Source organism: Mesoplodon bidens (genome assembly GCF_964165515.1).
Source record: "Mesoplodon bidens genome assembly, chromosome: 2".
Lineage (NCBI taxonomy): Eukaryota > Metazoa > Chordata > Mammalia > Artiodactyla > Ziphiidae > Mesoplodon > Mesoplodon bidens.
The window spans coordinates 100,140,638-100,159,007 of NC_138177.1; the positions used below are offsets into that span (position 1 = coordinate 100,140,638).

Genomic DNA, 18,370 nt, shown 5'->3' on the forward strand with positions numbered 1-18,370 from the left:
TTGATTCATAAATTATTATAGATTCATCATCACCTCTTGCCTTTTCAATAGCTTCTTCCTCTGTTCCACAACATTTCCACCGGCATAAAAACATACTCAAATATAGTCCATTTAAAAAAATATATATCTCACTAGGCCTCCCACAGCCCTTCATCTGCTGCCTCATTGCTCTTTGAGCTAACCCACAAAAACTATTAGAGAGCTTTGTGTATCAATTCTCTCACTCCTTCATATTCTGTTCATTCCATCTACTCCAGTCTGACTTCTGTCTTCCCTGTTTCACTGCCACCCTGCTTGTAAAGCTTACCAATGGCATCTGTACTGCCAAATCCTGTGAACACTTCTCTGTTTTCTTACACCAGCTGCCAGAAGCATTCATCCGTGTTGATTGCTCCTTACTTTTTGGAACACTTCCCTCTCTTAGCATTTTCATGTGGCTCTGGGTTAATCTTCATCTCTTTCATTTTCTCTATTTTATTCTATTCTGTTTAGAAGTCACTAAGCTAGGTAGATTTAAATACCATTATATGTTGAAGTCTCTACAATGTTCACTTTCATCCCTAACCTCTTCAGTGAATTCTAGACCCATGTATCCAGTGGCTCACTTGATGTTATCACTAATGGGATGCTTGCTAGACATTTTATATGTAATATATTAAAAATTGAACCTCTTAACAGTCCCCCACTTGTTACTGCACTACGCTTTGTTCCATCTTGGTGAACTGTCTATGCTCCACTCAGTGGCTCAAGCCAATAATCTAGGGATCATCCTTAATTTTTTCTCTCCTCTCACCTCCTGAGTCTAACCATTGATTCCCCTTGTTGGTCTTAGCTCAGGGTTCCACTTCTTGGTATCTCCATGAATATTATGCAAGCCACATTATTTCAACTCAGCAGGACTCTTTGCTTTTACCCTACAGCCCCTCATTCCGTTCCCTGTAAAGTAGCCAGAAGCATCTTTTGAAAATGTAAATCAGATCATTTTATCACCCTCCTTTAAACCTTTCAGTGGTCTCCCATTATACCTACAATAAAATCCAAACTCCCACAGGTTTCAGGTCCCAGAGATATGGCTACTGCCTGCTTCTCTCGTCTCCTCTTACACTCTTCTTGCCCTGTCATGGAATACCGTCTACAAAGGGCTCCTCTTTTTAAGTATATCATGCTCACTCCTACTTCAGAGTCTGTGCACATGCCGTTTCCTCTACCTGGAATGCCATTTTTCACTCAGGTCCCAATCCATTCTTCTGTGTGAGGTGCCTTCTTATCTTTTATTTCTCAACTCAGAGAGCCCTTTACTGACCATCAACTAATGAGACTCTGTGCACCCCTGTGATTCTCCATCTTGCTCCCCTCTATTTTTCTTTAATCTTGACCTGGAAATAGTCCTAATAATGCATTTTTTAAATGACTTTTTCCCTCCCTAAAAATGTAAGCTGTAGGAAGGTAGGGACTTTTCCTCTTTTGCTCATCACTTTTGAGTTACAGTTACTGGCGCATAGAAGGTCTCAAAAAATACTGGTTCAATGTTGATAAACAAAAACTCTGAATCAATACCTTAAACTCCTCTGCATGTCATCCAGTGCCTACCACAGCAGATGCTCAGCTTCCATATTTATTGATTAACTGACATTGTTTGAATCTCTCACTAGACTGTGTATCAAAAAATGTAGGATATAGTTATGTATAGACTCATTCAATAATGTTTTAAAATTTAGCCATGAAAAACGGAGCACTTAGAAATGGCATAAATTAAATGAAAGATAGGGAAATGTTACTTGGTTTTAAAAATGTTTCATTGGGTATTCATTTCTAGTAACATTTCATGATGTTTCACAATGTAAAATACACATCAATTCTTTTTTTTTTCCATAGGAAAAAAGTAACCTATCTTCCTTTGTTTGATTACAAACTAAGCACAGCAAAACACTGAAGGGCTTTCTAATCATCAAAAAAAGATTAAATTCTGTCCAGTGTTCTTTTAGTGTTAATGTCTTTTATAGACATAGTTAATGTCTTTAATAGCCTGACTTTTTGAAAAATCCTAATATCTTTTAATAAACAATAAAATGATTTGGAGTCATCATTATTCCTCTGAAATAGAAGGTTACTGTATATTTTCACAAACTATCCCTTGGTTTTAGGTAAAGATTTTTAGACTTCTTAGGTAATTTAGCATTTAAAAATAGTGTATAAAGTTATTTTTCCCTTAAATTTACTTGACAGAAAAAAATGCTTAAGAAGTTATTTAAAAGTGACAATTCTAGTTTTGCATGTAGTAATTGTCAAGACTGTCAGTGATAGAAAATAGAATATAACTTGGGTTTTCTTAGCCCAAAGTGGTATTTATTGGTTCACTTGTACAAGCATGTTAGTGGTACACCTGACTTAAAAGTGGTGGAAACATCTCTCCATCTTGCATCTCTACTTTCCTCTGTCTCTGCTTTGTTTTTACCTAGTGCAGCTAGCCTTGGGTAGGAGTGGGAGGGTTGGGTTGGTTAGGTAAGCAGTTAGTGATTACCAGCTACTCTGAACATCCTTCATTCTAGTTCAGGGGCCAAAGAGGAAAAAAGCCTTTAACTCCCCAGCTCCATTGAAGGACTTTAATGAGACCAGAGTAGTTGATCACTGTGATTAACCCTGTTGGGGATATTTTCCCAGCTTTTTGGGCAAGAAGGCAAAGTCTGTTTTTAGATGATGAGGAAAGAACAGGGTAGTGCTCAGCTGCTCAGAGCATACAAATAAAACTTGTATCTGTTCAACGTAATGTATCTCTCCCACCTGTGGTCACCCTTCCCCAATGACAGTGTGCCCCAAATCATGTCTAGTCACTGCATTCCTAGGCATTTGATGGCACCAGTGTTCTCAAAGTTCAGGAAAATTCTCTGGGTGATACTTATTTCTGTCCATCGAGCTCAAGTGTAGCTCCTGTGATCCTCAGTCCTTATAAGGCAAGTGACAATTTTAACCAATCCAGGCACAATCAATATATATTTAAAGCAAAAACAGCTTTATCAAAATAAAAATCACCATTTAGTAAAGAGGAACCATCTTAGTCACTAGTTGAGCGCATCTATCATATCCAGTTGTCAGTGCTAGTAAACCTTCCTTCCATGGAAGTGGTTTTCTTGGTCAGCCCATCTGCCTACCTGGATCCTGCCCAGTAGAAGCCTCTCCCCTGTTGTCCTCTGTGGCACCCTGAGAGGAACACTGGGGAGTAGGATGCTGTGCTGATTTAGCAGCTACTTCATATTTGTACGGGAATGTGAACTCGGGGATACTTTGTCATAACTGGAGGCATGTTTTGTTTTTGTTTTTGTTTTTTGTCTGTCTTGATTTGCTTTGAGTAGTAAAATTCCCTAAAATCCTAGGTCTATTGTTTGTCTCTTTCACCACTGGAGAATTAATATCTAATGCTAAAGTCGTTTTTTAAGTCTGAATCTTTGGATCTAACCCTGCCCTTGAAGTTTTACCAACAAGCTTGGGGAGTTTGCTCCTCCCGTAAATCCTTAGATTAACCATTTTTAAAAAATGTTTGTTTGTTTACTTGACGTCAAGGCCACTGAAGACAATAGGAATCTGTCACCTGCCCCCTGCCTTCATCCCAATTGATTTTCTTTTCAAATGAGGTCCCTCCCCTTTTTTTTTCATGCAAGGATACACACAAGGAGGTATTAATCTAGTCCCAGAAGATCTGGTGTCCCCTGTGGAATTCCTCCCTGGTCTGTTTTCTACCTGGAGAGTGGGGCAGATTATCCCCCAGATCTTAGAGCACGTGGAAATGGCAGAAAGAGCATCTATTACTGAAGATGCACAATTATGCTAGTGACCCATTTTTGCTTGCAAATTGGCAAGTTTGGAATTTGACTTTTCACTTTCTTTTAGCCCTTAGAGAAAAGGCCAAGGATCACTCTTATGTATTTCTCTCAAATTCTTTAAAGCTGCATCCTAACTGGACACAAAAGTTGAATCCTGAACTCTATGCATTCTTAATCTCCCTCCTTTTTTACTCCCTACTTTTACTTTTCTCTCTCTATTCATTTGTCTACAGAGGAATCTATTTGAATAGACTGTTTCTCCTGGCTTCCTTTTTTCTCCGCATTGTCCTACTTTTATCTGACTAAAGTTCTGAGATTTTCTCACTAACTCAGAATCAGCCTCTCAGACTTTTTGATTCTTCTTTTTTTTTTTTTTTGTGGTACGTGGGCCTCTCACTGTTGTGGCCTCTCCTGCTACGGAGCACAGGCTCCGGACACGCAGGCTCAGCGGCCATGGCTCACGGGCCCAGCCACTCCACGGCATGTGGGATCTTCCCGGACCGGGGCACAAATCCATGTCCCCTGCATCAGCAGGAGGACTCCCAACCACTGCGCCACCAGGGAAGCCCCTGATTCTTCTTTCTTAATTGCTCCTTCTAGTTCACGAGTTCTATGTATTTTGACATCTGACCTTTTTTTCTATCGCCAAGACCAGCACTCGCAACTACCCTGCTCACTCTTCACTCTGACTCGTATAATAATTATTTGCCAACAGTTTTCACCAGTTGTTTATTTTTTTCCCTTCTCTAACTCATGGTGTTCATTTCTGCTTAATTTTAAAAGGATGAGCTGAAAAAGCAACTCTCTGTTCCTAAACCTTTAGTGCCCTCGTACATTTATTCACTCAGTTTTACTATGTGCCAAACATCATGCTGGTTATTGTAGATAAAATGATGCATGATGCAGAGCAGTCCAGGCACCCATGGAGATTACAGTCTATCAGGAGAGAAAAAATTGACCCAATCTTAAGGACAGACTTATTCAGTATTTCGAACTCTGGTATTCAGAACTCTCTCCAATGTATTTTGTCTTTCTCTTAATATTAAAAGCATTCATCTGACTTGTACAGCACATCTTTGTTTTGTTTTGTTTTTTAGACATACATTAAAAACCTGTATGTGGTGAGAGCCCAGTGGCTTTTAGTGGACTCTTCCACTGTACTCTGTGACTTTAGGCTTGGCACAAACTCTTTGTGTCACAATCTCATAGTCTTTAAATGATAATAATAAAAAGAACTACTGACATATATTGAGTATTTACATTAGGCCAGCAAAACCTAGTGGTTAAAAGCACAGACTGTCAGTCAAATTTCTGGGTCTGAGTCCTGGCTGTGCTCTTTATTAGCTCTGTGACCTTTACATATCAGTGCCTCAGCATCTTCACCTGTAAAATGGGGAGAGTAATGTTGAGAATGATTAAATTAATAAAGTAAAATCCATTAAAACATTACCTGGCACATCATTAGAGCCATAAAATCTTAGCAATTCAATTATCACTTTTCTAAGTAGGAAGGTCCTATTATCCATATTTTACCAGTGAGAAAACTAAATATCTTGCCCAGGGCCACAGTTAGTGGTAAGAGTCTGAGCTCTGATCTAGACATTCTGGCTTCAGAGCAGTTACTAGTAAATACTACTCTATGTAGCCTCCATTATAAGGTTACTGTAAGACTATAGTTAAATAATCAACATTTAACAAACTTTAAAACTATAATTCACTCTGAATATGTAAGGTGTTATTATTCATACTATAATAAGATATGATTGAAGAAGACACTAATTTACTTCCTTTCCATACCTTGAAATCTTTTAGCTATACCAGTAATTATATTAATAAATATTTCTGTGTCACTGTATAATTTAAACTACTCTTTCACATACACAAATCCATGTAATTCCAACTATCACTCTTTGAGGTTGGCAAGGTCAGTATTATTTTCTCCATTTTAAAAATGAGAGGGGCTTCCCTGGTGGCGCAGTGGTTGAGAGTCCGCCTGCCGATGCAGGGAACACAGGTTCGTGCCCCTGTCCAGGAAGATCCCACATGCCGCAGAGTGGCTGGGCCCGTGAGCCATGGCCGCTGAGCCTGTGCTCCGGAACGGGAGAGGCCACAACAGTGAGAGGCCCGCGTACCGCAAAAAAAAAAAAAAAAAAGAGAATGCTGAGGATCAGAAAAGTTAAGTAACTTGCTCAAGTATTCAAAGAGAGTAAATGAGAAAGTCTCTAACATAAGTCTGAAGCCCCAGCTCTCATCCTTTGCTTCACTATAATGCCCTGCTGTTTTTTTAAATGATTTCTTTCAACAGATGGAAAACTAATTTTTATAATATAGTTTATCATAAACATATATATATATATATATATATCATATACCCTTGTGTACAAAGGCATAACTATTTGATCTAATATTCTTTCCTTTCTCGTTTTAAAGATTGTGATTGCTAGCATCATGTGCAGTTACAACAAAAATGACTGGATGGAACTCTCCAGAAAGGCTGAGGTAATGATTTCTTTCTAGTATATTTATTTTATTTCTTCTCTTCTATTTTTATTAGTTTTAAATAAAGAGCTGTCATGAAAAATAACCCAGTAGAAGTAAAATTGAATGGAAAATAGTAACCTAAAATATTTCTATTGTAATTTGTTTACCCTATGTTTTCATTAAAATGATGGAAATGTAAATTTAAAAGGAATCTATTCTATAAAAGTGGTCCCTTGGATTTCACACACTGCCTAAAAATCCTTTATTCTTTGAATCCATATACTCTTTATTTGCATATTAAGCAAACTGTATATTATGATGGATGCCATGATAAAATTTAATTCTACCTTTGAGAGTCTAACTTGATCTTACCTTGCCTTTAGGCAAACTAGTTTGACAGCGAGAGAAGAAACTTTGAATATAAAACTCTTGAATATTTAAAATATAAAAGGTTCATTTAATACTATTCTAGTTTGAATGCAGACATGCATAAAATGGTAGGACAGAATGCTCCTGAGTGGAACACTAGTCAGCAGGTTTTCTATAATATAAATTGAATCTTGCACAAATGCAAACAACTAACCATGTGCCTCAAATTTGTATTTCAAATGGAAAAATACATACCTAAAATTGTATACTTATGTCCATCGTGTTGTCATGAAAAATACTGTAGACAGCTTGAGCTGGGGTTTCTTGAAAACCTCTCAGAAATATAGAAGACTAAATCTAACAATACTTATAAACTAAGGACTCTACATTATAAAATATTATAAAGCTTTCTATAGTGTTCAAAAATAGTGATCGTATATTTTATTTGTATATCTTAAAACTGTGAGGGCAAAAATTATTTCTGGGACTTAGAGGGGTGAAATTAACATGATCAGTAATTGGCTTTATGATCTTTGTAGCTGGGTCCATTTCATACATGTATTTGCCTAATTGACCATGAAATCTTCCACAGAGCCCATGTTTGGCATGAGTTTTGCCAATTTAAAGCTTGACTATGATGAATTGCTTTATCACGCTACTAGCTTCTCTGCCTTCTATAGAATAAAATACTTAAAGAATTTTCTTCAGTAATGAGCATTAATTTTTAAATAAGCAAATTTTACTTTTAAAAAGTCAAAAGCCTTTATACATGTAACCAACTTAAAGATATTTTTCATATTTCACACATTCTATACCTCTTTCTTAAATTGTAGTTTAAAAGTACAATTTGATACCATTTTCTAGGTTCTTATAGCAATCAATCAATCAATCAATCAATAAAAGTAAAAGGGGAAGTAAGGAGGAAAAAAAAGGAAAACATTAAAAAAAAAAAAAGATATGCCTTCCATTCAGTCAAAACAGTCTGTGGGATCTCTCCACAGGAAAGCAATGTACATATCAAGCAGTTCAATCCATAGATGGTGTCAATTAAAAAAAAACTCTTCCTTCTAATCTTAAAATATGGACCAACTCAGGGTATAGCACATGAAGGAAATATCCCCAGGTCTTCACATCCCCCTGGAGGACAGCGATAGGCAGCATGATTTCATCACAGCTTATATGGGGGACACCCAGTAAAGCTTTTTAGAGTCAGTATTTGGTTTTGTTTCTATGAACACGTGCTTCAAAACAGATTAAAACAGATTTTCTTACAATGGAAGAGCCCACATTAAAACAAATCAACAAAAACAAAAAGTGTTCAAGCCAAAGTTACTATACCACTTAGAATGTACATTTCTTTCGGCGTGGTGATAATGATGGGTAAGAAATCTGAGATAACACACCAGCTGTTGTAGCGAGCCACTGCTTTTAAGTTCGGCAAATCACTTTATGTGGTGATGGGTATACTTTAAATTCATGAAGTTCTTCTCCTTAGAGTAGATTAATTCTTGAATTACGCAGTAGGGAATTGAGGAAATCTGCTCTTTACTGTTATATCTGAAAACAGAAATGCACATGTGTAACAGCAGAACAGATCCAGTTGTATAAAAACATGAAAAAATAGAGACAGAAACTCTATATCAGAATGAAAATTTGCACAAGAAGGGATCATTATTAGTTGTTTCACCAGAGGCTACCATTTTATTTCACTATTTTGAATAAACATTTAAGACCACGTGGGTGGTTAAAAAAAAAGAACCTAGTACATTCTTAAAATATGGTAAATTCTACTAAATGCTGTTTTTAAAAGTTAATGCACATACAGTATATCTTTTTTGTCACATGCATATTCTTGGAAATAGAACCATGTTGAACCAAACCTTCCTTTTCACTCTAACGTTAGAATACCCACACATTTAATGTCTTCTTTTATGCATTCCTCAACCTGGTTTTCATTTGTCTTGTCTTATGAACACCATAAAACAGAAGCAGCCTCTGGAAAAGTTTTTACAGCTTGGTGTCAAATCAGTAACATGGTTAGGCTCTGCTCAATATTTTTTGGTTCAGTTATCCGATCACACACTATCCTACTTTTCTAGGACATTGATAACCTCTTCCAATTCCATATAAGGAAGGTCTATGAAGCACCTACCATGTGCAGAGTCCCTGGCCAGCCAAAACAAAGGTGAATAAGGGAGAGCCTCATCTGTGTAGATATGTTTACAGTTTAAATGTGTATACCAAATTGAACCATACACAATAGTAGGTCTTGAATAGATCTTGAACTCATTTGAATAGATTTTTTATTTATTTATTTATTTTTTGCCGTACGCGGGGCTCTCACTGCTGTGGCCTCTCCCGCTGCGGAGCACAGGCTCCGGACGCGCAGGCTCAGCGGCCATGGCTCACGGGCCCAGCCGCTCCGCGGCATGTGGGATCCTCCCGGACCGGGGCACGAACCCGTGTCCCCTGCATCGGCAAGCGGACTCTCAACCACTGTGCCACCAGGGAAGCCCTGAATAGATTTTTGAATCCATTTCTTTCTTAATGCGTGTTAGCTTAGAAAACAGAACCTGAGTCAAAATTAATGTGAAGATGCTTCATTGAAGGATTCAATTCCAGAGCAGTAAAAGTGAGGGCAGGGAAAGGCAATAGGAAGAAGGGAAAGCAGAGAGAGCATGGTGCATCCCAGAGCTGGCCGCCACTTCCCAAGGAGATGGAGCCAATCGCTCAGTCGTGTGGGATGGGGAGGGCTGTATGGAATTGTCCTGCCTCACAGCAGTTTAGAGGAGAAGAAGGGTGAGGGAGCTATCTACTGGTTCCTTCCTGTCTCCTGTCTCTCATTGGCAAAATTTTACACTACAACACTTTACTTTCTTCCGCACTTTTGGGTTATGTGTCCTGCCCCCTTTAGGTAGCTGCTAGGGAAGTCAAATCCCACAGCATATTGAGGGCACTGACCCTCCTGGAGCTCCCACTCTGACAGGTACAGTGGAGGCTGTGACAGAGCCCCGCTGTCATCCTGAGGGAGCTGTGAGAGCTGGCAATGATGGGAGATGTAGGATAGCACTTTTTAAGCTAGTGGCAAAAGCTTGGGTGGCAATTAAGGCCATCAGATTTGAGGAGACATATAAATTAGGTGTGGCTCAATAAGCATTGCTACCATCCTAATCTAAGTTTATCTCAGGATGCCCCACTAATCTCTCCCTCAATCAAGCCACAGTCTTCCTGCTACCTTTCTGAAGATGCAGAACTCCTGACCTGACCTACATGGTATGGTACCTTGCCACTTCCCCAGTGTCATCTTGGGTTTGTTCTTTACATTCCAGTCCCCGATGGCCTTCTTTCACTCCTCCAATACATTTACACCTCAGAGCCTTTGCTGTTCCCCTGGCCTGGAATATTCCCTCTTCCTCCACTCTGAGCTCCCTAACTAGTAGGTTAACCCCCCTGTCCTACTCCTTCTAAGATCCTGTCCTCAGGAACTGGTTTACCATAAAGCTAATGAAGGTTAAGTTTCAGAGCTCTGACTTGTACAAGCTACTTCCAAGCGCCTGTACTAATTTTCTGTTTGTCATTTTTTAGTTATTTTTCATTTTTAAAGAAGTTTCCCCAAATTGTACAAACTTCAGGCTCTGCCAAATCTGGGTCTACCTTTGCTTGTACGTTTTTTCTGCAGCATTTAATAAAATGGTGATTAACAGTGGTGTCATCAGCCCTGTAACCTATCTTCCTTATGACAAAGCAAACTCTGGGGGTGGGGGGTGTAGAGACCCCCATCTGGTCCACTGTTTAATTCCCATTTCCAAACATATGGCTTTGCCAGCCAGCGGATAGTTCTCAGATCTTTGCTGAGTGAAGCAAAATAGAGGCACAGAGCTGGCATACTGGCATGTGATGAACAAAAAGGAAGCAATTATACAATAAATGGGAAGAGTGCACTTTATTGGGCACCAATGAACTTGAGGTGATTAAGATCCAAAGCTGAAGATTTTAAGTCAAGGACTTGATGAGGGATTGCCAAGGGTCTGGCTGTAACTGGTAGGATGACGCAAGGAGGGCCCAGCTGAGAGGCATAGATGTCAAACCAGGTGGCCACGCTATTCCTAGCAGAGAGTCCAAGTAAACCACTTTGAAGCCAGGTTCTTGTCATTTTTGACCTGGATCTGGGCTAGCAGTATATCATAAAATTAAATAGATGTTGAAGTTAGGAAATCTCAAATAGGCTGAGGTAAAAAGCAGAGAGAGGTGCATTACAGAAATATGTAGGACCAGTTTGATATAAGTCCCTGAACACTAACAGTAAGCAGGACGGAATGGAATCAGGGAAGATAGACACCTAGTTGGAGACAAGAGATAGTCACAGACTTTGTGCCCAGTGGGTCCCAAGCCAGTTCAGTGTTTACCTGTGCCACGTCCACTTCAAAGTGGTTTAAGGTCCCAGAAAACTTGTGTCCCCAGTTTTGGATAGTTGAGACTAGTTGGCACTGTTGCTACATAGAAAGTTGGCAGTGGACCTCGCTCATTCTTTTAACAGAAGAAATTAAGAGAGAATCCAAAAAGTGTAGCTTCATGCCTCTCCACCCTGCTTGGGCTCTGTTGTCCTTTGCCTGTTCCCCTGATCCATGGAAGACTTCCCTTCCCACTAGGGCTCTGATGCATGACACCAAGCCACCTTCCACATGTCTATCCTTCTCACTGTGCTCGGGCTCTGATATCCCATACTGGACCCTCATGGCTCTTCCTTAGATCTTCCTAGTCACCTACCTTGCTCTGCCCCAACCAATGACTTTAGAACTACATTGATCGGGAAGGAAGGGAGAGGTAAGGAAAGGAGAAGGGAAAGAGCTGTGTACCCGATTTTGCTATATATATTGTACAAGGGTTTGTGGTTTTGCTTCCCTAGTTTCTCTGAGAGTTTTTATTAAATGATTCAGAAAATTTTAGAAATCACACTACTACCACTACTCTGAGAATTCCTTAGAATAGTTTTCTTTTTTCCCCCTGAAGTATGGATAGCTACTCTAAATGTTTTTCAGATCAAAGCTGAGGAAGGGCAAGTTGGAGATTCTAACTGGATGGATGGATGGACTGAGAGACAGGTAGATAGATAGCAATTGTTTACACTCACATAGTATTTAATGTAGTCCAGGCACTTTCCTAAGTCATTCACTTTGATTAAATTTATTTATACCTTAGAAAAGCAACCTTACGAGTTACTTTCATTGTTTTCCACCTTTTAGAAGTGAGGAAACTGAGGCCAAAAGTTGTTAAATAATATGCCCACACTCACACTGCTAGTATGTGGTAAAACTGGGATTCAAACCCATGAACTCTGGCTCCATAGTCCACACTATTAACATATCATTCTATTTCATGATGATAGATGGGTGATAGATAATATATGAAATTAGAAACAGCAAATTTTCTGTCACTGCCTTCACTAGATTACTTTATTGTATAATCATTTAGGTGAGGCAGAATAAACTCTGGGCTAAGTGACTAAACTAAAAAGCTTGTGACTAACAAGAGTAAGAATGCATGCCCAGTTTCAGTTAATTTAACATTTCATGCAAATTCAACAATTAAGGCTTTTTGAATGCATATAGTTGCTTGGAAATAGAATTAACTACCTTTTAAGGTGGTGCACATCGTATAACAGAAATATTCAAGCAGAGGCCAATTGAATATTCCCCATCTCTTGGTGTTACCTTGAGCAGGATTATCTGTTTTTGAAGCCTAGATGCTCATTTCAAAGGTCTTTCCAGGTGTGTTTGGTGGGTCAGTGTTTGTATACATGTATAACACTGGGGACATTTTTAACAATTAGACACTGAACAGACTTTAAATTGGATAAGTGGTTTTACAAGATTTTAATATTTATTTAAAGTTTAGAAGCTTTAAGGATGTCGAGTTGTAATGTTTTAACACACCGAAACAACTCCAGCCATGGAATAAGTGATTTCTAATCAGTTATGATAGTGACTAAGAATACAGGCTCTGGACTCAGAATGCTTGGGTTCAAGACCCTGCTCTCATTTACAAGCTATAGAACAATAAGTGAGTCACTTGAACTCTTTGTACTTTGGTTTTATCACTTGCAAAATGGGGATAATGGTATATCCCATTACAAAGAGCCTAGTAAAATGTCTGACATACTGTAAGTACTCAGTAAATGTTAGTTATTATTGTCTACTATGATAGCTAATTGTAAACTTGCACTTACAATTTAGGAAATATGTATAATGTAAATATGTATGCGAATGGTACCTAAAACTTATTCCAAAATGTTGTTGAGTTGATTTATTATTAATTGCTGCAATTCAACTAGCAATTTAAAAGAAATAAAGAAGTCTAAAAGAAGTATTTGAAATAACAAAGAAATAATAAGAAAAGTGCAGTATTGTATATAATTACAATGTACAATGTTTTAATTAAGCTGGAAATTCCCACATGACATGGTTTTGAGATAGGTCATATTATCGCCGGTTTACACTTAAATAGATGGAGACAGGGCTTCCCTGGTGGCGCAGTGGTTGAGAGTCCGCCTGCAGATGCAGGGGACACGGGTTCATGCCCCGGTCCGGGAAGATCCCACATGCCGCGGAGCGCTTAGGCCCGTGAGCCATAGCCTCTGAGCCTGCGCGTCCGGAGCCTGTGCTGCGCAACGGGAGAGGCCACAACAGTGAGAGGCCCGCGTACCGCAAATAAATAAATAAATAAATAAATAAATAAATAAATAATAGATGGAGACAAAACAAGTTAACTGACTTGCCCAAATTCCTTAGCAGCTCTAGGATTAGAGCTCAAGAGTTTAGCAGGTTGTGCTTTGTCCAAGCTTACCACCAAACCACCAGGAAAAAATGTAGCATGATTCATGGTAATTTTCAAATAACATGAAGCATTTTAAAATTGAATTAAAGAAGCAAAAACCTTAATAAAACCATGTTAGAAAATAGGCTGAATGAGCAAATGAATTTTCCCAAATGTACAGAAGAAAAAGCAGACTCACTAATGAATAAAGGTGGGTAGGAAGTCAACCAAGAAAGAACTAACTAGAATTTTTAAGTTTGTTGAGGTCCTATTTAAAATTCATGAAACAGGAAAAAATAGGCTAAAATCTTGATCGATTAGGAAGAAAAGAGAGACTTGAAGAGACTCTGTTGGCCTAAAGAAAGGTTTGGTACACCTAGAAAATAATGAACTTTTTTTAAAGTCTTTGTGTGATGCTATAGACATGTTATAATATTATGGGAACTGATTCAAGCTTCTGGTTTACCTTACTTAAGAGGAAATTGTGGCATTGGAAGAGTTCCAGAAGTTAGATAAAAGAATTGTTTAGTTTATCCTCCATTCCTCAAATTAAAAAGTGTTCTATCTGTTCTTAGAGTTTTTACAGAAGACTTCTCAAAAATTCTTTCTCCAATTATTATAAGAATGCTTAGCGTGAATTTTCTTTTCATTTTTGTTAAGACACATTTGTATACTAATGAATTAATGAGTTAAATAAGAAAGAATCCCATTTAATTATTAAAGTAAGACAAAATTATCTGTACTTCATGTTTCTTAGCATGGACTTTTAAGAAATACAATAAAATTGATTATCAGTTAAAAAACATGAGAGAAATAGGAGAGAAAGATTAAGAGGTACAGACTTCTAATTACAAAATAAATGAGTCATGGGTATGAAATGTTCAGTATGATAAATATAGTCAGTAGTAGTGTAATATCTTTATATGGTGACAGATGGTGACTAGACTTACCATGGTGATCATTTTGTAATGTATAGAAATGTATAGAAATATTGAATCACTACGTTGTGCACTAGGAATTAACACAGTGTTGTAGGTCAGTTATACTTCAAAAATAAACAAACAAACAAACTCATAGAACAAGAGATCAGATTTATGGTTATCAGAGTCAGGGTGTGTTGGGTGAAGGCAGTCAAAAGGCATAAACTTCTGGTTATAAGATATACAAGTATTAGGGATGTAACATACAACTTGACTAATATAATTATCACTGCTGTATGTCATATGTAAAGTTGTTAAGCGAGTAAACCCTAAGAGTTCTCATCACAAGGGCTTTTTTTCTTTTTCTTTTATTTGGTATCTATATGAGATAATGGATGTTCTCTACACTTCTTGTGGTAATCATTTCGTTATGCATGTGAGTCAAATCATTATGCTGCACACCTTAAACTTATATAGTGCTATATGTCAGTTACATCTCAATGAAACTGGAAGAAAAAAATGAAAAATATAAAGAGCAAAACCAAGAAGAAAAAAGCAGCCCGATGCATGTGTTATATGTATGTTTTACTTTTTTATATACATAGAAAAAGTAGAAAATTACACATTAAATTGTTAACATTGATTACTTTAGAGGTAGGAAATTGAAGGAGAGAAGAGAAAGACTATTTATATTTTTCTATACTTTGGTTTAATTTGAACTGTTACCAAAATTTTATTTTACTTTTAAATTTTTTTAAAGCAACATAGAACATAATGAATGTAGTTCCAGTTTGGGGAATTAACATGCTTGAATGCTCTGAAGCATATGAAAGCAGTATTAATGAATAATAAAAGTTAACTGATAAAAGGGGAACATTTAAAATTTTACTCAAATTCATTCCAGCTAGCCTACTACATTTTTCTTTGCACTGCTACCTCCAGTACCAATTATCCAGAATTAGTAAGATTTGTTTCTTTGAAAATAGAAGTTTTGTAGGGCAGAATCAATGTGCTGTCAAACAGACCTGAGTTAAAATCTCTGCTGTGGCGTTTGATACCCAGGTTTGTCATTTAATTCCCTTGAGCTTCAGTCTCCTCATCTGTAAAATTGGTACCCTAATAATCCAAGGATTATGAGAGTCAGAGATAACAAATATAACTCACATAGTGCAGTGAGTGTCATCTTATAAGCACTCAATAAATATTTGCTGTTATTATTATTGCTGCCATACACACTCTCATTTGAGAGAGTCGGAATATACCTCACAAGGTAGCCGTGGTGCAGAAAGCAGAGTAGTTAAAATTTGGCAAATGTAACCTTTGTTGAGTTATCAGTGGTGAAACCTATCAGTGCACGAATAAAGCTTTGCCTTTACTTTCATTTTCCTTCCACATCTTAAAGGCTTCTGGAGCAGATGCCCTGGAGTTAAATTTATCGTGTCCACATGGCATGGGAGAAAGAGGAATGGGCCTGGCTTGCGGGCAGGTAAGGACCTCAACAGCTGCCATTATGTATGTCTGTGTGACAGAACAAGCCCTGTACGGATAGTTACTATACCTTAGGCAGAAGATGGGAGGATCAGATGAGTGGCTTGAGACTTCCAGGTCTGCATTGTTTAAATATTTAGTGCTTAAAAAGTGGAAAATGAGAGAAGTTGAAATTACAGCAACTGTTTAGGTTTATTGAGGAAAATATCACATTATGTGCTTGACAGAAGGTAATATCATAACAAATAGTTTTTAAAAGCGCTGAGGCAGAATTAGCTGATTTCAAATGCAATGTTCTTTATTCATTCCTGATGCTGATCCAGTTTCCCTGGAGCAATATACTGTACAAAATGCATTGTTCGTAGTGATTTTGTAGTAAATGGGGCACAGCACAAATTGCATTTTACATTTTTTAGCATATGATCATTATTCCCTAACTGTGTTTTGGGAGTTGCAAAAAGACTTTGATGCTATTTTTATTTTTGGATACAATAAATGGAAACTTCATGCTAAAATACTTTCAAAAACCTAATGAATAAAATGTGGAAATATATGTTAGTATGTAGAAAACATTGCATCTTTGTGTAACTAGATACAGTGTTATACGTTAAGGAACAATGTAAAAGCTTAATGCCAAAAAGGTGAGTATTTTGCATCTAATTTAGCTTTTAAGCCCAGAGGGAAATGATGTGAATTAAATAATACAAAATGTTGTAATTTATGACAAATTTCCTAGTCCTAGAAAGTTTAGTTTTATTTCCACATCTGACACAGGGCCTTGTACATGGTAGGTGCTCAATTCTTCAATTCTTTTTTTTTCAAGTCATAGAGTTATTTGAATTAAACTCAGAGGCCAGAGGCCCTTAACTTGGGCAGAAATTTCTGCTTATTCGAATGAACATAGGTTGCTCTTTTTATATTAGCATTCAGGGAGGATTTTAAAGTACCTTGTAAATATTTAATTAACATTCAGAATAGATTTGTGACTTAGGAAGAAACCATTCTTTTATGGCAGCAGGAAAGGATGGCCTAGTCAAATGTTGTTCAAGTACATTCTCTATTCCACTCACAACAGATTATCCGGAAGTGTGGTAATAGAACGAGCCTCAGAATTACCTGTAGAGGAAAAATACCGTTATATTAAATCATGACTTTTATAAGTCATATGATTAGGCAACAGTCAGTGTGTCAAGATGTGTAACTTCGTTAAAATGAGGAAGGTTCCTAAAAGGACACCTGCAGCAGGGCCTGAGGGAGTCGAGTTTCTCTCTTTACCCCTTTCCCAGTGTCTGAAACTTAGAACCAAAATATCTTTTAGTTACATGGATTAAAACAGCTATGGAAAATTTAAATCTATTGACTAATTTTTAAAAGAAAGATGTATTTTAATATATATTCCTTGCCACAAATATGACAATTATTTTGAAAATGTTGCCCAGCCTTGAGTTTATTTTTTAGAGTAGACTTTTGCTCTGGGAACACCTCTAAACTTACCCAGCTGTTAAGTGTCTTAGGCGTATCCTCTCCAGAAAGTTATTTAGCCACACAAATTTTCTCACAGCCTTTGGCTGAATGAAGATGCAAGTGCTAAAATTTTGCAGTCAGTTATCATTAAGATTTCTAAAACTCATGGAAAACATATGTTCCAAAAACCATTATATCTTAGACTGAAGGAAACTTAGAACTATTTCCATTTCACTTATTAGTTATAATCTCTAAAACTATAACCAATTCTTTCTATTAGCCAAGTTTAGAAATTTTCTTTTGAATTATATCCTCAAATTATACAATAGGAAAATAAAGCTAATTTAATCATTTTGCTCCAACATAATTTAAATGATTACTCTGCCTCGGGACACATGAATGTTCAATATTTTAAATAGCAGGAAGGAAGAATATTAGTGCATTGAAAAAAATGCACTAATATTTAGAGTGGGCACAAAAACATCTGGGACTTATTCATCTTTTCTTTTATTTCCTTTTTTCCTTTCTCTGCCTCCTGTTCCCACTGGCTCTTCTTCCCTCCCTAAGGTTCATAGTTTTAAACACTTGCAAGTCGGTGGGATGGGGAATTTGTACTCAGTGTAGGGGGACTGAGGAGCCATTCCAATTCATTTTTCCCATCACAGTGTGATCCAGAATCCCATCTGCTGAAAGCTCCCTTTGTGCCAAGCACAGACTTGTGTGTATCGCCAGAGCCTGATAAATGTTTGCTTCATGAATGAAACAAACTGACCTTAATTCCATGGCTAGAATATTTATCCATTGGAAACACTCTCTGGTACTGTCCACATTTCTGGTGTTTCTAGAAACATTAGTGATTTTACCTCCTTAAGATGAGGTAAGGTATCATAATACAGTACATTTTCCTCTCTAAACATCTGTTTTATTCTCCTTTATCTCAAATATTTTCTTGCAAATATCAAATAAGTGAAAAATACTGCCTTTGTACCTAAGTGCTTTTAAATTAGCTGTATATAT

The 18,370-nt window shown here is 37.4% G+C and overlaps 1 protein-coding gene across 3 annotated transcripts in view; it reads left to right on the top strand.

The window, feature by feature from the left end:
- Nucleotides 1-18,370, top strand: part of DPYD (dihydropyrimidine dehydrogenase) — an 811,527-nt gene that overhangs the window by 526,800 nt on the left and 266,357 nt on the right. For all 3 annotated transcript variants that reach the window (XM_081225179.1, XM_081225181.1, XM_081225180.1), the window contains 2 exons: nt 6,249-6,317; nt 15,804-15,887. In XM_081225179.1, the coding sequence (XP_081081305.1) occupies nt 6,249-6,317; nt 15,804-15,887 (153 nt within the window). The remainder of the gene's footprint in view (nt 1-6,248; nt 6,318-15,803; nt 15,888-18,370) is intronic.